The following is a 21886-nucleotide window of genomic DNA, read 5'->3' as shown; positions in this document are numbered from 1 at the left end:
AGCATGTGGAGATACAGTATAGACCCCATGTCCCTCTACTAGTGCCCTGTTACATCTCTGTACGAAATGGAGCCATAATATAGCCTGGAGCCCTAAGACTGAGTTTTATAGATGCAGATCTTAATGCTCCGGTACACAAGCCCCAGGAGCTCCATTTTCCAAATATTCCGCCAGATATTTCTATTTAGTTGTTTCCTACAGGTCTCTGCAGTACTTCACAGCAATGACATTTTACAATATTAAAGTAATCTCACTTATAGAATGTGCTAAGCTGGCAGACCAAAGCCCGGTGTTTACATTCTTTAAACTCCTATTTCCATGAAGACAGATAAAGGTTCCTCGCGGTAATGTGCTTTTTCCCCCGCTCTCTATGATAAGAATATGATTTTTTATTATTTGGCTAATCCTTTTTTTATCTATTTCTTTAAAAATATTCTCTGGTGGAGCTGATTTATGTCACAAGTGTGGAGAAAAAAATATCAATATGTGTATGGTAAAAAATCATAGGCATGTAAGTAACGGTATTGTTCACATTAGTACAAACTCCCTTTAGGGTGCCTTCACACATACCGACTCGCAGCAAAAAACTCGCTGCGAGTTTCTGCTACGAGCCAAGGTCCTGGAAGGCCCCTATCACTACATACAAGCAGTGGTCTGAAAGACCGCTGCATGTATGTAATGCAGCCGCCCCCTTAACCCCTTCGGCTCCCGCACTGGTCCCCCACCGCTGTCTCCATACATTACCTGGCTCTGGCTGCACGGGGTCCCGGGGTCCTGCTCTGCCGTCCAGCCAATCAGTGGCTGCGGCTGGGCAACACACTGATTGGCTGGGCGGCAGAGCAAGACGCCGTGCAGCCAGAGCCAGGTGATGTATGGAGACAGCGGTGCGGGACCAGTGCGGGAGCCGAAGGGGTTAAGGGGGCGGCTGCATTACATACACGCAGCGGTCTTTCAGACCACTGCTTGTATGTAGTGATAGGGACCTTCCAGGACCTCGGCTCGTAGCAGAAACTTGCGAGTTTTTTGCTGCGAGTCGGTATGTGTGAAGGCACCCTTAAAGTACAGATAAAGTTCAAGAATCAGTGAGTTTCGAAAACAATGGTGCTAATAAATATGTCATGGATTTAAAGTAAAAAGTGTTTAAAACATGTATTTAAAAAAAAAATATTAATTGTTTGCCGCGATCAGTAGCAAGGTAGATGTAATACCAGGGTGCCGACCCATTTTCATGGCAGCCCTCAGCTTCTCTGCCACTATAGATCTTCTGATACAGCCTGTCTTCGACAGGCTGTACCAATTGAGCGCCGATTCCATAGATCAGGGGTGTCAAACTCACCTTACTTGGCTTTGGCTGCCCAGGCATGATGGAAATTGTAGTTTTGCACCAGCTGGAGATTTGACACCTGTAGCATAGATCAGTGTAATGCATGTGCATTGCATTGAGTTATATGAGCAATGAAATAGTTGAAATAAATCAACGTGTAAATAGATACCCTTCTCCAAATAATAATTCGCAGCATTCATTGCGTGCCGGCAAAACCATATCCACACACGTTGTCCAATAGTTGCCCGATGTTGCTGTGTAACTTCGGCCAGTTATTAATCACTGGCTGCAACATGTTCCCGCCCCCCTCCCCCCTCCTCTGTGGAAGCTATTAGCATGGACGGGCAGTAGGACAAAGAGAAGAGCTGGAGAGCAGAAGAAATAGAACCTTTACTGCTCTCTGGATAACCTTAAATTATTTTTGATTACATCACATAGGCAAATATGCAAAAAGTGAGCCCTTACAAGCTCCAGATGTGGAAAAGTAAGACTTTTATGGGTCAGAACATTGCAATGCACAGATTTTATTTTTTATTTTTGGTAAAACAAAACATATATATAGTTGGTATTTTTGGAAATATACTGACCTGTAGCATAGAATTAGCATGTCAGTTTTGCCATGCAATGAAAAAATAAATTTATCCTACAAATATTTTGTTTTTGTCTGACTTCATAATAATACATAATTTTTCAAAAGGGTGCCAGTAAAAATTACAACTTGCACCCCAAACAATAAGCCCTAATATAACTTAAAGGGGAACTATCAGCAGGTCCTATCAGACAAATCCTACCTGCTAACAGCTCCCTATTGTGCATGGGGCACTGAGCATGAATGTATGTCTGTTACTTTAATCCTCTGCACCATTCCTGTACAGTTGTTAATGGAATTGAGTCTGTTTTTTCTCAGAAAGTGGTAGATTGCTACCTCACGGGGAGGGTTTTTACCACAAACCTCATTGACTACTTTGTTTTACCTCAGCAGCTGATATGTAGTGTTCCTAAGAGAACCCTTTATCCACAACCTGTGGCCTTCTATGGAGTGTTTAAAGCAGCGGGACTGGAGTGTGTTGATCTTAAGGGAGGCAGTGACCTGTCCTCTAATGAAATTACTAGCAAGTACTGCACTGAGTATAATAGTCCCTGTCTTGATATGGAGATCTGAGTCCAATATGCATCAGAATACCAGAATCAAAGAATATAAGAATATAAATCGTACATTATAAAAACATATGATGTTAATTAGACGTGACCTTATACATGACATTAAATCTACTATTTTTTTTTTCTTATTTCCATACAGTGGATAAACAGCATTGCTTCCAGGACAGCTTTGTGTTCTACCAGTTTTCCTCCGATGAGTGTGCTGATGCTGTCTGTGAATTTGGAAGAGACAAAGGCTGGCAGATGGGAGTTCGACTCTTAAAACAGCTTGCACCACTTGCTCCACTGACCTCGAATATCTGTGATGTGTAAGTTTGTGTTCCATATCACAACTCTGCCAAAAATTTAAGCTGACTAGTCAAGGACTTGCTAAGAGTACAGCACATTACAGCGCAGACTGTGGAAAAAAAAAAGAAAAAAAGAGTTTTATCTGAAGTGGTTTTACATTTTCTAGTTCACACGTAATTTCTACACGTAATGATAGGTTAGCATGAAAATATAACATGAGCTTTGTAAATCATTGTGCCCTAATAGATACTGGCACTGAGAACCCCATACAGGCTGCATCTAACACCAGTTTTGCCAATGTAGATGGCTGTAGACAATGACTATAGTGGCTCTTATATACCTACCCAAGTTTTTATCTTGTTTGTGGTACCCTTTTAAAAACAGAAATGTCATCTTTTGCCTGGAGTGGGGATGGTCCGAACCCTCCGAGGTTCGGGTTCGTATGAACCCGAACGCTCGGCAGCAGATTCCCGCTGTCTGCCCGCTCCGTGGAGCGGGCGGATACAGCGGGAGGACCGCCTGGAAAACTGGGATACAGCCTATGGCTATGGCTGTATCCCAGTTTTCCAGGCGGTCCTCCCGCTGGATCCGCCCGCTGCAAGTAATGATTAAACTCCGGGACAAATCCACTCTTAAACCAAAGCAAATTTTCCCATAAGAAATTACTGATATGCAGACAATTGGTTCCACACCCCAAAAATTTTGATTTTATATTCTGAATAACATGTAAAACAGATGAAACAAACAAGGAGAAACAGCTGAATATGTGATATAAGTTACTGTACAGTATAACAATCAGCATGTGGAGTATACTGTATAGTAAGGGCATAAACCTAAAAAAAACAGCAGCAGTTTGTAGATACAGGATGGAACTGCAGATCCCCATAATGCAGAAGCGTAGTACAACAGGCTAGAATAGAGAATCAGGGCTGCTGTCAGAGGTCTGTGTGGTCACATGTCAGCAATGGGGAAGGGGCGTGTGTTCATCATGGACAAATCAGGACTGACAGAGACTCCAAGAAGAGAGGGGTTACAGCTATGGAGAAATTACCTCCACAGTCCTGTCCCCTAATGCAAGCCCCAGCCTGAAGTGGATCTGCTATGATTTTGAAGGTGAGGGAGACTTCATGGGTCAGAGTACAGGGCTGTAGACCCCACTATGGAGACAATGCCCCTCCCCCACTTGCCTTCCCGCCCAGTACAGGGAGCTCTTAAACCAAGTCACAATTTTGAAAAACTGTGGTATGTATGTATATATATATATATATATATATATATTATGTATATGGCGACTGGGCGTATAAGATGACCCCCAAGTTTTCCAGTTAAAATATTGTTTGGGATATACTCGCCATATAAGACTACCCCTCTTCCAACGCACAACAAATAAAAATTAATAAAAAAACATCAGACAGCAGCAAGATCTCTTTTTTCCCATACTCTGAACGCCAGCAGCTTGCTCTGACGTTCATTCGGTCGCCATTTAGAGTGGGGATGCAGCTTTTTTAGCTCCCCCTTCATATGCGGCGAACGCATATTCTCCAGTCCGGTTCCGAAGTTTTTCAGCACCCGTCCTATAAGACGACATCCAGCGTATAAGACGACCCCTGACTTTTGAGGACATTTTCCTGGGTTAAAAAGTAGTCTTACACGCAGGAAAATACTGTATATTTCAATCTGCTCTGCTCCTCTTCTGTATAACATGGTGCCCTGCATTTTCAGTGTCATAGATTCCCTTTAAGGGCCAGTTCACACTGAGTAAACACGGCGTAATTCAGCGGCAGACCTCTCCCGCCGTGCTCAGTGTGCTGCTGTAAGTGAATGAGAGGGTGCACGCCCTTCCGCTGCCGCCACTTTCCGCTCTTAGAAGTAACATGTTACTGCTTTGAGCGGAGAGGAGAGGGAGCGGTTGAGCACGCACCCTCTAAATCACTTACAGCAGCACACTGAGCACGGCGGGATTCCACGGCGGAATTACACAGTGTTTACTCAGTGTGAACTGGCCCTAAGGTAGTGACACTAGTGTAGTGCTACAAACTTAGAGCACTGAACAAAGCATGTTATTTGTTACAAGTGTTTGGTTAGTAAAAGCTGATGCTTTAGGAAGATGGCAGGCATTTTGAGTTCCACCAAGTTTTTCCACCCTAAGCAACTGAATCCCGAAGAGGCAATACAAGGACAGTAGTTCTGCCGTTTGTTGGGCAGCCTTTAGCTATAACAGTGATGAATATATTTTCTGATCTCAGAGGAGGTGTCAGTGTCTTGTCATTTCCCCTTCTTCTTGCACTCTGTAAGCCCAGGAACAGCCATGCCTTACAGTGCCATTTGGCATAGTTGTGTCAGTGATATCATTGGGCTGAGCATGGGTGTCGATCTATGTGAGGAATGAAATGTTCTTTCTATTTGGTGCGAACTGATGAAGGAAATGAATTAGCATTAAGTAAGAGCTTTTCATCACCACACAATCCACTCCCTTTTAGACCATCGCCGTAATAAATTCAGCCGTTCTGACAAATGAATCTGTAAATATAAAAGCATGTAAACCGAGGCCGGATATAGCGGCACTAAAGTGTCTGCAGTAGATCACATTAACGTCACAGACGTGAGTGCATTAAATTGACTGTCTAGATGTTATTTGGCTCATGTAGAGAAGCCGCATTGAAAACTAAATGAGATTCCTCTGTAAGGAGCAAGCTGTTAGCTTTCTGTCTGATGAAAGGCTCATTACATATACATAACAATTTGGGTATCTAATATGAGGGAAGAAAAGTACCTAAATAAGAAGACAGGTTGCCTAAATGATGATATCGGAAGCCCTGACTTCCTGAAGGACATAAATCTGTCTAGCGGCAATTTATGGAACCTTCAGCCTGTACTTGTCTCTCCGCTCGGAGTAATATACATCTTGTGTTTGTTTTTAAACATAACATGGCCATATGGTATGTACACAACTGACAGGTGCATGTGTGCGGTGCCTGGGATGAGATCATATGGGTTACTAACATCATTTGCCTGATATATTTGCTTTCAGTTTGCTTTATGTTGCACGTATTGACCTCAGGACATAAACCAGACCTTTAGTGTTTGGTTGTGTATACAGTATGTTAATACTTATTTCTTCTATCCTACTTGGCACCATTACTATTATTTACAAAAGTAATGACAACAGGTTTAGGGCTGTGGATTTCAGATATGACTGAGAGCAATTAGATTATTTATTCCTTACAGTATGCTGTGGCGAACCATAGTGTGGGCAACTTGGGTGGCCGCCCAAGGCTCCTGGGGGCCCATGGACATTCAAATCACCCACATCTGATCATAAACTGCTGGATGTCAAGTGGCACTGGCTCAGCTGGGGATTAGAAGGATCCTTACAGGGGGCCAGTTACTATAAGTGGACCACACAAGGGGGCCAACTACTATAAGGAAACTACACATGGAGCCATCTACTATAGGTAGACAGCACAGAGGGGGCCATCTACTATATTGAATATGCAAAAAAAAAAAGTCTAAGAAAAAATTGAAAGAGGATGTACCACTAGGTACATCCTCTTTAATTTAACACACCGATAAATCGGCATCGTCATGGGGAAGCTGATGCCGCGGTCCGTTTTACCCGTGTACGGCGCCGTTCTATTCAGCGGTACCGGGCCGTGCTGAAGCATCAGAGGTCGGCCGGCTCGCCCTCAATGGGAGGGAATTCCCTCCCCCTCTATCAGATATCCCTCCGGGAAGGACTCAGCCAAGGGGTGGCTCTTGCAGTGAAATTTGCTATTTTGAGACTGCACAAAGGGCACCATCTACTATATTGGGACCGCACAGAGGGCACCATCTACTATATGGAAATGGCAAAGAGGGGGCCACTTTATTCGGTGGACAGCCCTGGAGGCCATGGTGCATTTAATTCACCACTGACAGTATGTAACTGTTTAATGTAAAGCTGACCATACACAATGGATTATAGTTGTTTAAAGTTGCCACTTTCAGATGAAGCAGCTGACCAACAGAGAGAATGATTGGACTTGCTGGATTTTAATCTTTGGTCCTCTGGTAAGGTGCCAGCAAATATGTCTTTCAGCGGCCCTTTTCCCTCTATACCATTGTTACCGTGTTCTAGCTGTTCGGCTGATTGTTGGAACTTTTACCCGTGCCAAATATTGGCTTAATGGTTGTCGATAATCAGCCCATGTAAAATGACCTTTACAGATTGTGGCAAATGGGTAATCTTGTTGTTTGCAGTCCTGAAGGTATATTACCGATTGAACGCTACTGACCAGACAGTGAAGTGAGAGTAGTTTGTTCTATTTGTTTATAATGCATACACCATACTGTTTGTTATTGAAACAAAAGGTTGGAATTCCTTGGTTGGTCTTCAGATTTATTTTTGTTCTTCTGTATAAAATGACTGTGTATTCTTCTTTATAAAAGTAAATCACAAGTAAGGTATATACTGGAGTGGAAAGTTGCCCTCCTGGTACCAGGATTTGTGGGTAGCACTAGGTTATGTCATGTGCGACCCAGTCATCTAGGACATGTGCCCCACTACCTCCTGCCATGTCCGGGCAAAATCTGCTCATCTGCTTTCGATTCCCACCTCCCGAGTATGCAGATTCTCTCATCTTTAACTGCTTTACTGTATAAGTAACAGTACATTTTTACCCCCAGACAACATGATTTTAGGGTGAAAATAAAACAAAAAAAATGTAAAAATAAGATCTACCCTAAATATAGATAGGCTTTAGCCCTTTTTATGGAGAAAGAAAAACTATATAAGAAAAAACATGGTAGCATTATAAAGACATTCCTGTTGTCCTGACTGACTTTTACATTTCTGTATATTATATTCCCCATAAAACATATTTAAGAATTTGAGTAGTGTTCTTTTCATTTTTTTTATTATTTTTTTTTTTTATATAAAAATATACTCTTACAATATCTTGAGCCAATTGCAAAGGAACAGGTATGAGACATCAAGGTGACTTGTATATCTGTGGTTAGCTCTTAGTGTGATTAGATGGTCACCTTGCTAGATATGGCGGCACAGCTTAGAGTACATTGCTAATGATTATCTTTTATATGGCACCAGCATATTCTCCAGCACTATAAGCAGATGCTACACTGTGGCCCCGTCTATGGAAAGCCATTCTGTAAGAGCAGCTTCAGTGACCTTGATCCGTCCATAGATTTCATAGGTTGCCATTCATTTAAATGGGTTTTGCCTTTGTATTCCCTCCATGCAGGGGAAGTTTCTGGCTAACTGAGGCCGCACAATCAGCTATATGTCTGGACTCCCCTGCTTCTTGCTGGAAAACCAGTCCTGTTCAAATGAAACAGATTTTTGCATAGAGAAAACAGTAGCCTATAGACGAACCACAACTCTCACAAGTTTATTGCAGTCCCTGTCTTATCATCTTCCTCTTCCCTGTAGGTCTGCTGATAAGTTAGAGAATGGATCTGATGCAAACAACAGAATCCTGCAAATCCAAGCACTGGCTCGTCTCACCTCTGCAGTAAGTGAATGTTATCGGTTACATCTTATCTCTTACATTGTATGTGCAATAGTAATATCTCATAGAAATCAGAGTTCAGACTGCGACTATGGACATTGTCAATGTTTTCTTTGTCTACGTTTTGTTGTGATATAAGTGGTTGTAGTTTTAGGGTATAAACCCACACACCGTATATGCAGCGTATTTACTACTGCGATGCGCAGCAAATACGCAGCAGATTAGATCTAAATAACTGAACACAGCATCAAATCTTCACCATCACATCTGCTGCGTATTTGCTGCGTATACGGTGTGTGGGTTTATACCCTTATGGCATATGTTCTCTTCTACATCCAGGTACATGCACCTTCAGCAGAACTGGACATAAATTATTTTTACTTTATCATATTGGGTGTTTTATATAGTCTTTTTTTTCTTTTTTGTTATTTTCTACATGTGAATGGGAATTTGAAATAACATTTACCTGTATTGTGCAGTGAATTACAGTAGCTTTCTTCCATCCAGAAAGAAGCAAACTACCTCTCTAGTGCCACCTATTGGAGGTACCTAAACTAATTCAATATCCAACATATTATTGCGCATTCCAAAATAAAATATTAGCCACATTAGAAACCCATATGAAGACAGCTGTTTTGGGTTGAGAATAGCTTACAAATACAAAAATACAATATACTGTATGCGCAGAAGGATGGAACACAATACAATAAATATCAAATGTATACTCTTTAACACAAAAGAATAACATATAGATAAAGTTGGAAATCCTGCATTATACACCACTATTTGCGCTACAATAGCATTCCAGTATGGCTACGCATTAGAGGTTGTGGGGAAGAATGGGAAGAAATAGACACAGTTGTTTCCGGGTACCTCTTCTAGAAGGAAGGAAACTCTAGTGCCACCTATTGGAGGCAGTTAGCTTTACAGGTTAGGGTGTGTTTACACAGAGATTTATCTGACAGATTTTTGAAGCCAAAGTCAGGAATGGATTTGAAAAGAGGAGAAATCTGTTTATAGTCTGTTCCTGGTTTTGGCTTAAAAAATCTGTCAGATAATCTGTCTGTAGAGTTATTAGCCAAGGCAGAAGCCTATTTATAGACTGCAGTGTCAGGGTTCCTCTCTCTCTTTTCCTCTAGCTGTATTGTTTTTTTTCTGCGGACAATCTTTCCATTTGTGTATGTTTCTTCTTATGGAGCTGAAAGCCTACATACACAGTTGGGTTCCTTGAGTAACAACACCCCCTCCCCAAAGCTACATATATTGAATATATTGTACTGTAATTTGTTGCACAAAAAAACTGCAAGAGATCTATTATACCTAAATGTATCTGTATGGTTTGAGTGCAGTACATGCTGTCCCTGGTTAAAGTGAATGGGGAGGAGGGGTACAAAATATAAATGCATGGCAAATGCTTATTTTGGTCATAGAGAGAGCATTTGTTCTCCCCAGACTTATATTCTGTGTTACTACACACTGGCTTGTTAGCGAGCATCTTCCATATGGCTCCAGGCTACCCAGGTCCACGCCAAGTAAATGTCTAGGATTCAGTGGGAAAGACCTGTATTACAGACTGTGACTCGGAACATGACACATCTCTGATCTTTTCTGCTTGACTCATCTCAAATGCCAGTGTCTGACTTCAGGGGCTGGCAAAGAAACCTGAATGTGTTAAAGGGGCCTCCGACTGGCTACTAACATGGAAGTTATACTGTGCTGATGCTACTATTTGGCTTACACTGGCACCACAGTACAAATAGGTGCATGGCCACACTGTGTACTATGTAGTCCAAGGGTCTACTGTACTCACTGCTACTTGAACCATAGGTATAGGTCACGAGTAGGGTTGCTTTTATAAAGGAGCAGGAAATACATATTAAAAAAAAAACTTGTGGTACTTGCTTTTGTGTTTCTATGAAGAATACTATTTATTACCATCATCATCAATATAAAAAAAAAATCCTGGGATTACATTAGTCTTATGGCTGTGGCTGCAGCAATCAACTAGATGTACATAATTTTATTACTACAGGAATGACAGAGAAATTGTAATTTTTTTACTTCTCACTATTTGGCAGTTTTTTTTTGTTTTGTTTTTTAAATCTCTTGGCCGACCACTTTTAAATTACTGATGTGTTGTATACAGTTAAAGCTGGGTAGGACTTTCTTGTAAATGATGCTACATAAGCCTGCATTAGGAGCACACACCCTATGTGGATTCCAGCACTGTCCTAAATCCGGCTTATACATGGACCAGAGACTTTCCCCCACCCACCAGTGAGTAAATGACAGATGTCTGTGTCATTGAGGATAAAAAGCAGAAAGTCGCTGTAACATATAGTGCCATCTGTATACAGACACTGAAGCCCAAAGTATGTAGTTTCTAGGACAATATGAACTACTGTACTGATTTCATTTAAAACCAATGGGAGGTTTTACTGTGTATATCAACATACATGTCAAATTATATTCTGCACAACAGAAGCTAAACGTTTAGTGATTTCATTCATAGGCCTTTATTGCATTTCTTTAAAAGCAGAAGCAGGTCAGGAGTCCATATATTTACATTCGCTTCCCTCCCATATTTACTGCAAAACTTGTTTGGCTTTGCCTTTGCCAGATTTGAACGGCCACACCTTGGTTTGTTTAAGGTCCTTTCCCAGTTTGCTGCCAGGGTTTTCACTGTTGTTGACACAGGCAGCATTCTATTTGCTAGTGAAATGAGCGTTCATGTGTCACTTGTTGGGAGTGTGTAAATCCAGAGCACGGCCCGAGGAGACAGTAATGTCTACAGATCATTAGAACGCTCATTTACAGAGATCATTATAATAATATCCCCACATGGCGGTATCCAGAGACATTTGTTATGCCTTGTAAGACTTCACTTATATCTGTGATGGATAGAAAGAGCAATTGTCATAACACAGCCAGCCAGCCTTGTGAATCTATCCGCTTACAATAATTGGTCACAAATGAGTAGCTAGCTGACAAAACTGATCATATTAAACCAGAGAACATATCCTGCCTTGGCCAATGGAGATACGCCAGAACAATCCCATTGACTCCTGCACTGATAATTCTGTAATGGTTTTGAAGATAATCCCAATCAATATGCCCTTATTAACATGCTGGTTAACCATCAAAAGAAGCCATTTTCTACCCAAAATACACTCAATCAAAAAAAGTATTTTTTTCAGCACAAGCATTAAAACGTATTTCAGGTGTGGTTCACGTCATCTTGCTTTCTGGTCTGTTGGGTTCTGGTGTTTTTGACTGCAAAAATACATGTTTTGTGCTTAAGGGTCTGTCCACACATACAGATTCGCAGCGTAAATCTCTGAACGACCACTGCATGTATGTACAGTAATTCTGCCGCCCCTTAACCCCTTCGGCTCCCGCCCTGCTGTGTCTGTATATACATTACCTGTCCTCACTGCACGGGGTCCCGCTGTCTTGCTCTCCTGCCCGGCAAATCAGTGTTTTGCCCAGCCGCAGCCACTGATTGGCTGGGCGGGAGAGCAGGACAGCGGGACCCCGTGCACCGAGGACAGGTAATGTATATACAGACACAGAGGGGCGGGAGCTGAAGGGGTAAGGGGCCGGCAGAATTACATACACACAGCGGTCATTCAGACAGCTGCGAGTATGTAGTGAAAGGGACCTGACAGACTCGCAGCGAGGTTTATGTGTGGACAGACTCTTAAGGGATTTTCTAGCTAAAACTGATTGATTATTTATTCAGAAGATGTGCCATCAATTGCCAATCAGTTGTTCAGTGACTGCACTACACAGTGAACAGGGTCAGAGGCAGTTAGCTCCTGCCACCAGGTGGTGGAGCTGCATAACCGCACCTTAGGGTGCCTTTACACACAGATATTTAGCTGACAGATTTTTGAAGCCAAAGCCAGGGAAGGATTTGAAGAGAGGAAGAGATCTCAGTCTTTCCTTTATGACCTGTTCACAGTTTATAGATTGTTCCTGGCTTTGGCTTCAAAAATCTGTCAGATAAATCTTTCTGTGTAAGGGCACCATTTGCCTCTGCTTATTGGGATCCGAGCTGCGGTAACCAGGCCACAGCTCTCCTGAGCAGCTGATAGGTAGATGTGCCAGGTGTCTGCATTCTGATCATTTTGCCCAGAAAACCCCTTTTGAAGAAACATTTTTAACACCATTTTTATTTACATATGCAAGCAGTTTCTTTTGAGTTCAGCGTTGGACTAGGGTTAGTATTACATGGGCAGTGTGCTGATATAGAAGAAAAACTGCTAACAATGTTAAATACCTGTGATATAGGGGTCAGTCATAGGTCCAGATATATCATCTCTTTGCCAGCGTCTGCGCACCATGCCATCACTGGATCAGGAGCCCGTCAGGGGAACATGAGTGCTGATGCTGCACTGCGGGGAGCACAGGGATGGGTAAATACTACAATTTTATTATTTTCAAACCACCCCCTGTCCCCCCCCCCCTAGATTTTTCACTAGTGCCCAGAATACCCCTTTAGATTCTGCTTCTCTCAAACACACACACAGTCTACTGCAGCCATAGCACACTGAAGAAAAACATGCAATCTTCTCCCAGAGAGAAAACACCACATTGAGGACAGAGGTTACTGCTACACTACTTATTATCTTCTCTATATTACACAAGATATATTCATATTACACTGCTGCTCATATACAATCATACAGCATCCAGGAAGAGAAGAGCACAGATTCCCCCTACAATAGACTCTTCAAGCTTCGAAGCAAACTTCCAAAGTGGGCCCCATCTTTTCAGTCCTGGAAAAGCTGAATACCGCCACAGACTGTATTTGTTTGCCAGGGCCAGGGCTGTGGAGTTGGAGTTGGAGATAGCTCCACCTCCAGCTTTAAAAAAAAAAAATCTTTCAAAATTTAATTAAATTTAGTTTACATATAAATTTTATAAATGTTCCTTAACAATCTCTTTTATGTTATACACATCTAATTTATAAAAAAACAGAAATACATTTAGTTAGAAAGGGTGAAGCATTTCCTCCATGTATCAGTAATAAAGAACTGGTCGGGCCCTAGGGCAGCATCAAACTTTTGCCGCTGTGGCGAATCAAACACCAAGCATTTGGGTTCGGAGAATGTTGCCAAACTCAAACAGTTTGACAGGTTCGTTCAACACTATTTATAAGGCTTTAATTTTTAGCTATGGATGAGAGTCATTGACATATTGGAGGTCGTCATTGTTCCTTCTTGAAACCTTGATGATCTTCTTCCAGCCTGATGGTGTTAAATATTCAGTGCACGGCTTATATGCGTCCCGTAATTGTTTAGTCTTTCCTTGTCCTGGATTCTGTAATTAAAGTCTGAGTTCTCTATTCTGTTTTAATTTTGCCTTCGATTACTATTGTGTCATTGAATATGCATCAGTGCATTTTATTAATTTGTCCCTACGATATCTAGAAGGTAGTAGGCATTACTACTAACAAGCTCCTTTAGTTGCAGAGATACAATGTATCTTCTGCTGGTGTAAGAGAAGCTTTGCTTAGACTCTTTATTAGCGGCTAAATTAGAAACAGTTAATGTTATTTAGATAAGTGTCATTGTAAGTATATACGGATAGACTTTGTGATTACCTGTGTGTCCGCAACTACATTATCCTCCAATAATTACACAGTCAAATGGCTTCCTATTAAGTACTGCTGTCTGCAGGTGATTTCTGGTTTTGGAAGGTAATCAGATGTTTTGCAACATAAAGAATGAATCTTGTAAAAAGTGCTATTTTATCCAGGGATTATTCAGGTTTAGGCTAGATTCACACTGGACATATCCGCTACAGATTTCACACTGCGAGTTTGCAGCGAAATTTGCTGCTGATACCTCTCCTGTCACTTCCAATGTGATTACATACTCTCTTTGGGATTGTCATCCCGCTGTGAGTATGTAAGTTCTGGCCCCATTAATCCCCTGCCCCTGGGATGATACATTACTTGTTCCACGATCCAGCCACATCTGAGACTCCTGGCTTCCGGAGGTCCCGCACAGCCAATCAGTGCACGGCCCTACTGTGCACTGATTGGAGCAAAATTGCAACACATAACCTGAGGACAGGGGTGATGCTGTTCTTGCAAGCAAGTAGGCCTTAACTCTGTGGCTGTAGTGGCTGACCTCCTGGTGCAGTCTGGCAATGGCAGGCTCTACCAATGGAATACTGATGGAAAAGATCAGTGTTATGTATTATGTTGATCTATATAAGCAATAGAATGTTTATAAAATGCTTCTGGGTGGGGGGAGGGGGTAAACAGCATAAGAGATATGTTGTTCACTATCCTGAGAAGCCTTATTATTGTTATTATTGTTATTATTATCATTGTTATTATTATTATGGTTATTGCATCTTTTATATGTGCAATTTAAAATTTTACATACTTCTGCAAAGCTGAGTTTACATAGAATGCACTTTTTCTCCTGTGCAATGCTGCCCTCTAGTGTTCAGTAAACAGAACAATTAAGACATGCTTGATGGATCGCTTAAAGCAGGGATTGAGAACCCTCGGCCCTCCAGCTGTTGCCAAACTACAATTCCCATCATGCCTGGACAGATAAAGCTTAGACTTTGGCTGTTCAGGCATGATGTGTTCAACCCTGGCTTAAAGGAATATAGCACATACTGCTGTCCAAAATCTCACAGTACTTCATAGATGAGTTGCAAATGACAGTACTTTATTTGCTTTGGTAGTGGTTTTTAAGTGTGTTGATTCTAGATTTTTATTATATTTTTTGTTACGGTTTCATTACTTTCATTTTTTTTGTTTGTCATCATATCCAGAGACCCATCACTTTATTTTTCGATCAGTTGAGATTTGTGAAAGCTGCTTATATAATATATTACACTGGCAATACTTATTGCAGAATATTATGCCTGTCAGCATTATCCTAATAGTCTCTGCTAAAACAAGTGCTGAGATGGAGGACACTCAGGGCCTGAAAGTGGTAATCCCATCTTGCTAGGAAGGCTCCTTACACCCATCTGGCCTTCTTGTGGCTGCTGGAGATGGTTGGAAAGCTGAAACCAATTGGGCTGGCTGTTTTACACAGTTAAACATTGTGAACAGACCAGAGGGGACTGGGGAGCAGGATGGGAATACTCCTTGAAGCACCCGACTACCATTACAACCAATGAGCACTGATCACGTTGCAAGGGTGCTGTCGGGATGCTTTGGTCACTAGAGCTTTACTGGTTACAGTCACATGCAGCTGTCCGAGTCTTGTCACACATTGTACACCTGAGAGTCCATCACATGACCATGAACAGACTAGAAAATTACTTTCTCAAACTGGAATGTAGTATGAGATGAGTAGTGGATACTTGAGTCAATTTCAGAAGATGACAATGTCTGACTCCAAGTTGTATAGAGTAGTTTGAGGGGTTTTTATATTTGTTTTGGCATCCTTGTTAAATCCTGTTGGTAATGATCCCTGCGGATACAATAATATGACAGCTCTCATAAGACTTGTCTGGCAGATGGGCACTAATGATCTCTCCTCATCGTAATAGAGACAAAGATGTCAAGTGTGTAGAAGTCTTCACAGCCAGGAAGAAAATGAAGAATCACTAATACCTGCACAGTATATTCCCAATATATAACAAGTCTGGAGAATCTCTTCTTAAAACTTGTACCGTTCCTACAATAAATGTGTTAGTATGGACCACTTGGTGTCTATACTGCTTAGTTCTTATTTCATGGGGATACAAGTATTTCCTTAAGAGGAGAGGTGACTAATCCTTTTCTGACTATTACTGTGAAGATGTCTATTATACTGTTTATAATAAAATATTCACAGGGGAGAGATAGAAGGGTGACATCACTGACGGATGATTGATGGATTCTTGATACATTCCATTGATTTGTTTTATCACTGTGTGACCTTATGATAATAAGTCTTCATATACCATATATACAATTATATTGCCTGGCAAATGACAAATATACATCTTGTCAGTCCCCACTGCTGCTTATCCACCAGTAGATTTCAACCTGTAAGGAGCTACCGAGAGAATCGTTACATATCCTAAGATTTTTTTTTTTTAGACCTGACAGTTTGTTATTCAGCTGGCAGCTTTCTCTCCTGATTCCTTGCAAAATATGCACATGTGCACAATCTTTTTCAGCTCTACAGTGCCACCTACTGGAAGCAGCTTCACTTCCACTCAGTATTAGACTCCCAGAAGATTCATTTGAAGTGAAGCTACCTCCAGTAGGTGGCACTGTAGAGCAATTTATTTTTCCATTCAGAGGAGAGTTACTATGCACACATGTATATTTACTTTCCTTCTTTTTTTTTTTTTTTTTACACCTTTGAGCATTACTTGGCTAAGACTTCACATTTGATCTCCTCAAGGAGGCACACTATCCCTTTAGTTACGGTGGGGAAGCTGTTAGTTATTTCCAATGTCATCTATTATCAAGGAATATTCAGTCTGCTTCCATACACATTACATCATCAATGTGTATGACCAACTTTATGTTAAATGAGGTGACAAATGTGACTGCATAAGACAACATTGTTACCGTATGTGGCTGAATAGTAGCCCAAATATAAGCCAGAAGTGCAGATCACTGCAGATTTTTTACAGTAATGATCACCCGTAAAATGCTCTTTAAAACTTTTGTGTGTTAAAAATTATTTGAAATTTTTTTTGTCCTGTTAGAATACTGCAAAATGATGGACATGAGCAGAAATCTGGACAGACAACAGTTGTATTTGTGGGGTTCATTTTGTGTCAATTGTGCAGCGGCCCAGCCAGCTTAGTTTGCCAATACTGAATAGAATCCATTTACAACGCATTTCAAAATTAGTCTGACTTAGGGTGCATTCACACGTACAGGATCCGCAGCAGATTTGATGGTGCAGATTTAATGCTGTGTTCAGTTATTTGGATCAAATCTGCTGCGGATGCGCAGCAGAAAATCCACTGTGATACGGTGTGAAGCTACGCTTAATTTGCAGATTAGGCTGTACAGGAGTTTTCGTGAGGAGTCTCCATCTGGTAAAGGGTTAGACACTATGTTGGCCCCATTTAAAATTAAACTCATTTGGGCACATTTATTAGGTCTGGCGTTTTCTGCGCCAGGCTTAAAAATGTCCCCACATCACCAATACTTCGCTGATTTATGTAGATGCGCACTGCCTCTACATAAATCCCGTGCGCACCAGTGTGTGCGCCGAGGAAACCTACGCCAGCTCAGAGCTGGCGTAGGTTTCCTTATTATTTTTCGACATAAAAAAAAAAAGGGTAAATTAAGCGGACCCAGAGTCCGCACCCCCTGTTCCACCCCCTACACACAAAGTCCCCGCCCACCCAGCATAGCGGGCGGAAAATGTCCTGATGCAAACATTTATTCGCAAAACGGCCATTTGCAAATAAATTTATTTGCATCTGGCCATTTTCCGTTAAAAAATACACTTTTTTGGATGATAAATGTCCCCCTTTGTTCTGCCTCAATGACCGATCAAAGAAACATTTAGCTTTCATAGATAGGATATGGTACAAAAAAATGTATATTTTATCTGTAAAAATTGTGTAAAGCAGCACTCTGCCATAGGCACCCAGTGATATGTGAGACCCTTGTGTGCTTGGTGGTTTACCAACATCATTATTAGTAAGTAACGAAGTTCCTTTCTAAATCGTTCCTCTAGTGCACTGGGTATTGCTGTCATGTTTTGTTTTTTTTTTTTGTTTTTTTTTTTTTCTAATTCTACTTTTCTTTATTTAAATAAAATATAACTACTTTGCTGTGGCTGGAGAGACGCATATTTAATTAATTTTACAGAGGCTGAATACTGTGTATCCAGAATGATTAATGCATTGTTGATAGCGGAGTTCCCTTGAGACAGACACAATGGATTATCTTAAATTTTATAACTTGCATTCTTTTGTGATATCTGAATACACTGTAAAGTTATTGTGATCACCATTGGGCAGTATGGTATTTTGCGTTTTATTATATTTAAGAATTTGGTACATGATCTATGATTATTGCACCCACATCTTTTCCATTTAGATGGATGAATAACTGCTTGGTAAATTGTTCTCTAATAAGCCATCAACGAGGAATTGCAGAAATAAGTTTAAATAAAAAGTAATGAAAATAACAGGAATGGATTTGCTTTCATGCTAGGTTGTAATTGTATGTGTTGTAGTTTAGCATATTTGGGCCTCATTGCACAGAAAGCTATATGGTGGCATACAGACTCTATGACAGTGTTTCTCAACCTTTTCAAAACAAGTATGCCCCTTTTTAGCCAGGTATGCCCATTGTACCCAGATATGTACATTTTAGTTAGGTATGCCCCTGGCAGCCAGATAGGTCCCCTATAGCCATATACACACCTTGCAGTCATATATTTGGCCTGTAGCTAGGTATTTCCCCTGAAGCCAGACATGCCCCTTGCAGCCAGATATGCCGCCTTTAGCTATATATGCTCCCTTTCTGCTAGGCATACCCCCTGCAGTCAGTTATGTTCCTTAATGCCAGATATGTCCACTGTAGCCGGATATGCCCCAAACCAGGTATGCACCCTGCAGTCAGATATGTCTTTTCTAGAGATGAGTGAGCCTCGAGCATGCTCGAGTTCATCCGAACCCGAACTTTCGGCATTTGATTAGCGGTGGCTGCTGAACTTGGATAAAGCCCTAAGGCTATGTGGAATACATGGATATAGTCATTGGCTGTATCCATGTTTTCCAGACAACCTTAGAGCTTTATCCAACTTCAGCAGCCCCAGCTAATCAAATGCTGAACGCTCGGGTTCGGAAGAACTTGAGCATGCTCGAGGTTCACTCATCTCTAGTCTTTTCCAGACTGATATGCCTCCTGCTGCCAGATATGTCCCATAGAGCTGGCCATGCCCTCCTGCAGCCAGATAACACCCCATCGTAGCCAGATACCCCCCTCCCCATGTAGACAGATACCTCCCACACGATCAGACACTGCATGCTGGGCATTTTAATATTTTATAAAGACAAATACAATTTTAAAAAATTATTTGTGTATCCAAAAAAACTGACTTGTAATGTCCCTTTTCAGGGGTTTTAATGTGGACAATCAATGTAAATATACGTGTTATATGCATGATTCCTAAATAAAGGCAAGCACATTTGTTCACACAGGCATCTAAACCCATTAGATTTGTTCACATGCTTACTATATGGTTTCACGGTCAGACTCATGCAAGCATTCATACAATCATTACACTTAGACATGCACATTCACCACCTACAGGCATGGCTACCCACCAAATAGATGTGTCTGCTCATGACCCAGTGCACCCTTGAACTGATGTGCAGAGCTGTAATTCAGCCATGGGCATGAAGCATTAGGCTTCTTCCATTTCTTTCAATAACGTTGGACCTTTGACTGAAAAATTCCATAGATTCAAAGATGAATTTAATGACATTTAAAAACGCGCATTTTTCCATGTTTAGATAATCTTTAATATTTACACTAATAATTACATTAAAATGCCATAAAAACAAAGAGCTGAATAGACATTTACAAATTCTAAAAACTCAATGAAATTTTTATCGGTCAATAAATCCACTATTCAGTGTTTGCTTCCTACCAGCACATGTACATCAAGCTTTAGTCCATTGGTAAAGTGGTTGAGGTCATGTAGAGTAACTATAGCAGGTCTTCGTTGTGTTTCTAATTTTTTTCTTTTAATTTCCGGAAGTCAGCCCAGGTGCATGCGTCAATGAAGCCAAATCAGGGGTAGAGAGCTGTGTTGTGATAACTACATCCCTGAGAAAATGTGCCTTTCAGCATGTCATTCTGTTTGCAGCAGAGTCAATTAAAAGCTTCCTTTTACTGTCACTCCATGTTGTGAATCGTTTTCACAGGAAAGAACTGTCGCTGTAGCTTCCTCCATAAGGTTCACTGGAACTTCTTAGTAATAAACCCTATAGTGATCCTAGTACATAGGCTTACGTCATAATGTATATCACTGTTCCCAAAACCCATAACCTCCACCTATTGCTGTCAGGACATGCTGGGAGTAGTAGTTTTACAACAGCTAGAGAGCTACAGGTTGGGGAATGCTGGTGTAGCATAAAGGACAGCCTACAGGTAGTGAGTAGGAACTACAGCCTAGCTTTATTTATGGGTTCACTACAAATATTTGGATGTAAATAATCAAACAACCTAAAATTTTATAGATTTATTAGATATTTTTAAGGCTCATACTTTATTACTTATTTTATTCCCTTCTATAGATATGAAATTATTCTGAAAATCCTTAGTGGTATTGTTATTGTCCTGATCTGTTGTATGCATGAATGAAGTGTATCTGATTTGTCTTGAGCTCAGTATTCTACATAAGCGCATTAATATTGTCTTTTGTTTCCTTTTTGCCTTCTCTCCTAGGTGCAGAGGGAGCTGGCAGCTGTTATTGCCTTGAAAGCCCGAAAATCTGGTGAGTAGTAATAATAAACCAATGCAAGATGCTATTTTATCATAAGCTATGTGTACATTGTTTTTTTACATTTACATCCTTAACTTTTTCTTTAGCAAATGCAGAAATTATTATGGCTTTCTGCAGGTCACTTGGTGTACCGCTATCCTGTGGTCAATATTGTTTGACAATAAAATAGGTATAAAACTTAGCATTTGTTTTATCCATATTAAAGTCATTATACAGTATAAGATCAATAAAACAAGCAAAAAGAAAAATGTGATAAAGGTGTGAAAAAGATCTCACAAACCCCTGCACAGGAATGAGGATACCAATGTCACAGACCACGGCACCAGAATGAGGATACCAGTCTAGGCTAGGGTATAGATGGTAACTAAAGAATGGGACGGGGTAGGGCATTCTGAGATACAGTGGTATCTCGGTTCTCGAACTGCTTGGAACGCAAACTGTATTTTCAAGGAAAGTTTGCTTTGGTTCTCAAACTCTTGCTCACTTTTCGGGCCTCCAGTCTTGAAGTACTCGGTATCTGAATGTTTTTGCGAGAGTGGATGGTGGGTTGTACCTGGTGAGTTTAGCACTGGTGAGGCTTCACATACAGTACAGTACTCTATGTGGCTGGCTTCACACACAGTATATTTCAGTCAGTATTTGGTCAGTATTTTGCAACCTCAACCAGGAGTGGATTGAAAACACAGAAAGGATCTGTTCACACAATGTTGAAATTGATTGGAAAGCCGCCATATAATGGTAAAGAACTGCCATTATTTCAATACGACAGCTGTTGTTTTAAATAACAGCAAATATTTGCCATTAAATGGTGGCCATCCACTCAATTTCAACATTGTGTGGACAGAGCCTTTCTGTGTTTTCAATCCACTCCTGGTTTTGGTTGCAATATGAGGACCTCAATACTGACTGAAATATACTGTGTGTGAACATAGCCTAATACTGCATATACAGTACAGTAGTAGTACAGTCAGTGCACCATCATCTCCCATCCGTTACAGTGCTGGGGTGGGGGTGACACTATACAGTAAAGGATGATCGAGGAGTTAGTGACTGCTGCTCTATAATTGCTGGTTTTGTTGAATGTTTCTTGTGTATAATGTACTTTACTGTATATAGTGCTGTTCTATAATGTACTGTAGAGGTTAAAC

The 21886-nt window shown here is 41.0% G+C and overlaps 1 protein-coding gene across 1 annotated transcript in view; it reads left to right on the top strand.

The window, feature by feature from the left end:
• The window catches only part of RAPGEF5 (Rap guanine nucleotide exchange factor 5), a 226007-nt gene that overhangs the window by 68683 nt on the left and 135438 nt on the right, over positions 1 to 21886 (top strand). The window contains exons 5-7 of the mRNA XM_069958818.1: positions 2625 to 2793; positions 8202 to 8283; positions 20681 to 20729. Coding sequence (XP_069814919.1) covers positions 2625 to 2793; positions 8202 to 8283; positions 20681 to 20729 — 300 coding nt within the window. The remainder of the gene's footprint in view (positions 1 to 2624; positions 2794 to 8201; positions 8284 to 20680; positions 20730 to 21886) is intronic.

This window comes from Dendropsophus ebraccatus, chromosome 2 (assembly GCF_027789765.1).
Source record: "Dendropsophus ebraccatus isolate aDenEbr1 chromosome 2, aDenEbr1.pat, whole genome shotgun sequence".
In the NCBI taxonomy this organism is placed as follows: Eukaryota; Metazoa; Chordata; class Amphibia; order Anura; family Hylidae; genus Dendropsophus; species Dendropsophus ebraccatus.
The sequence above is the reverse complement of the archived record's forward strand: the minus strand, read 5'-3'. Positions and strand labels throughout refer to the sequence as shown.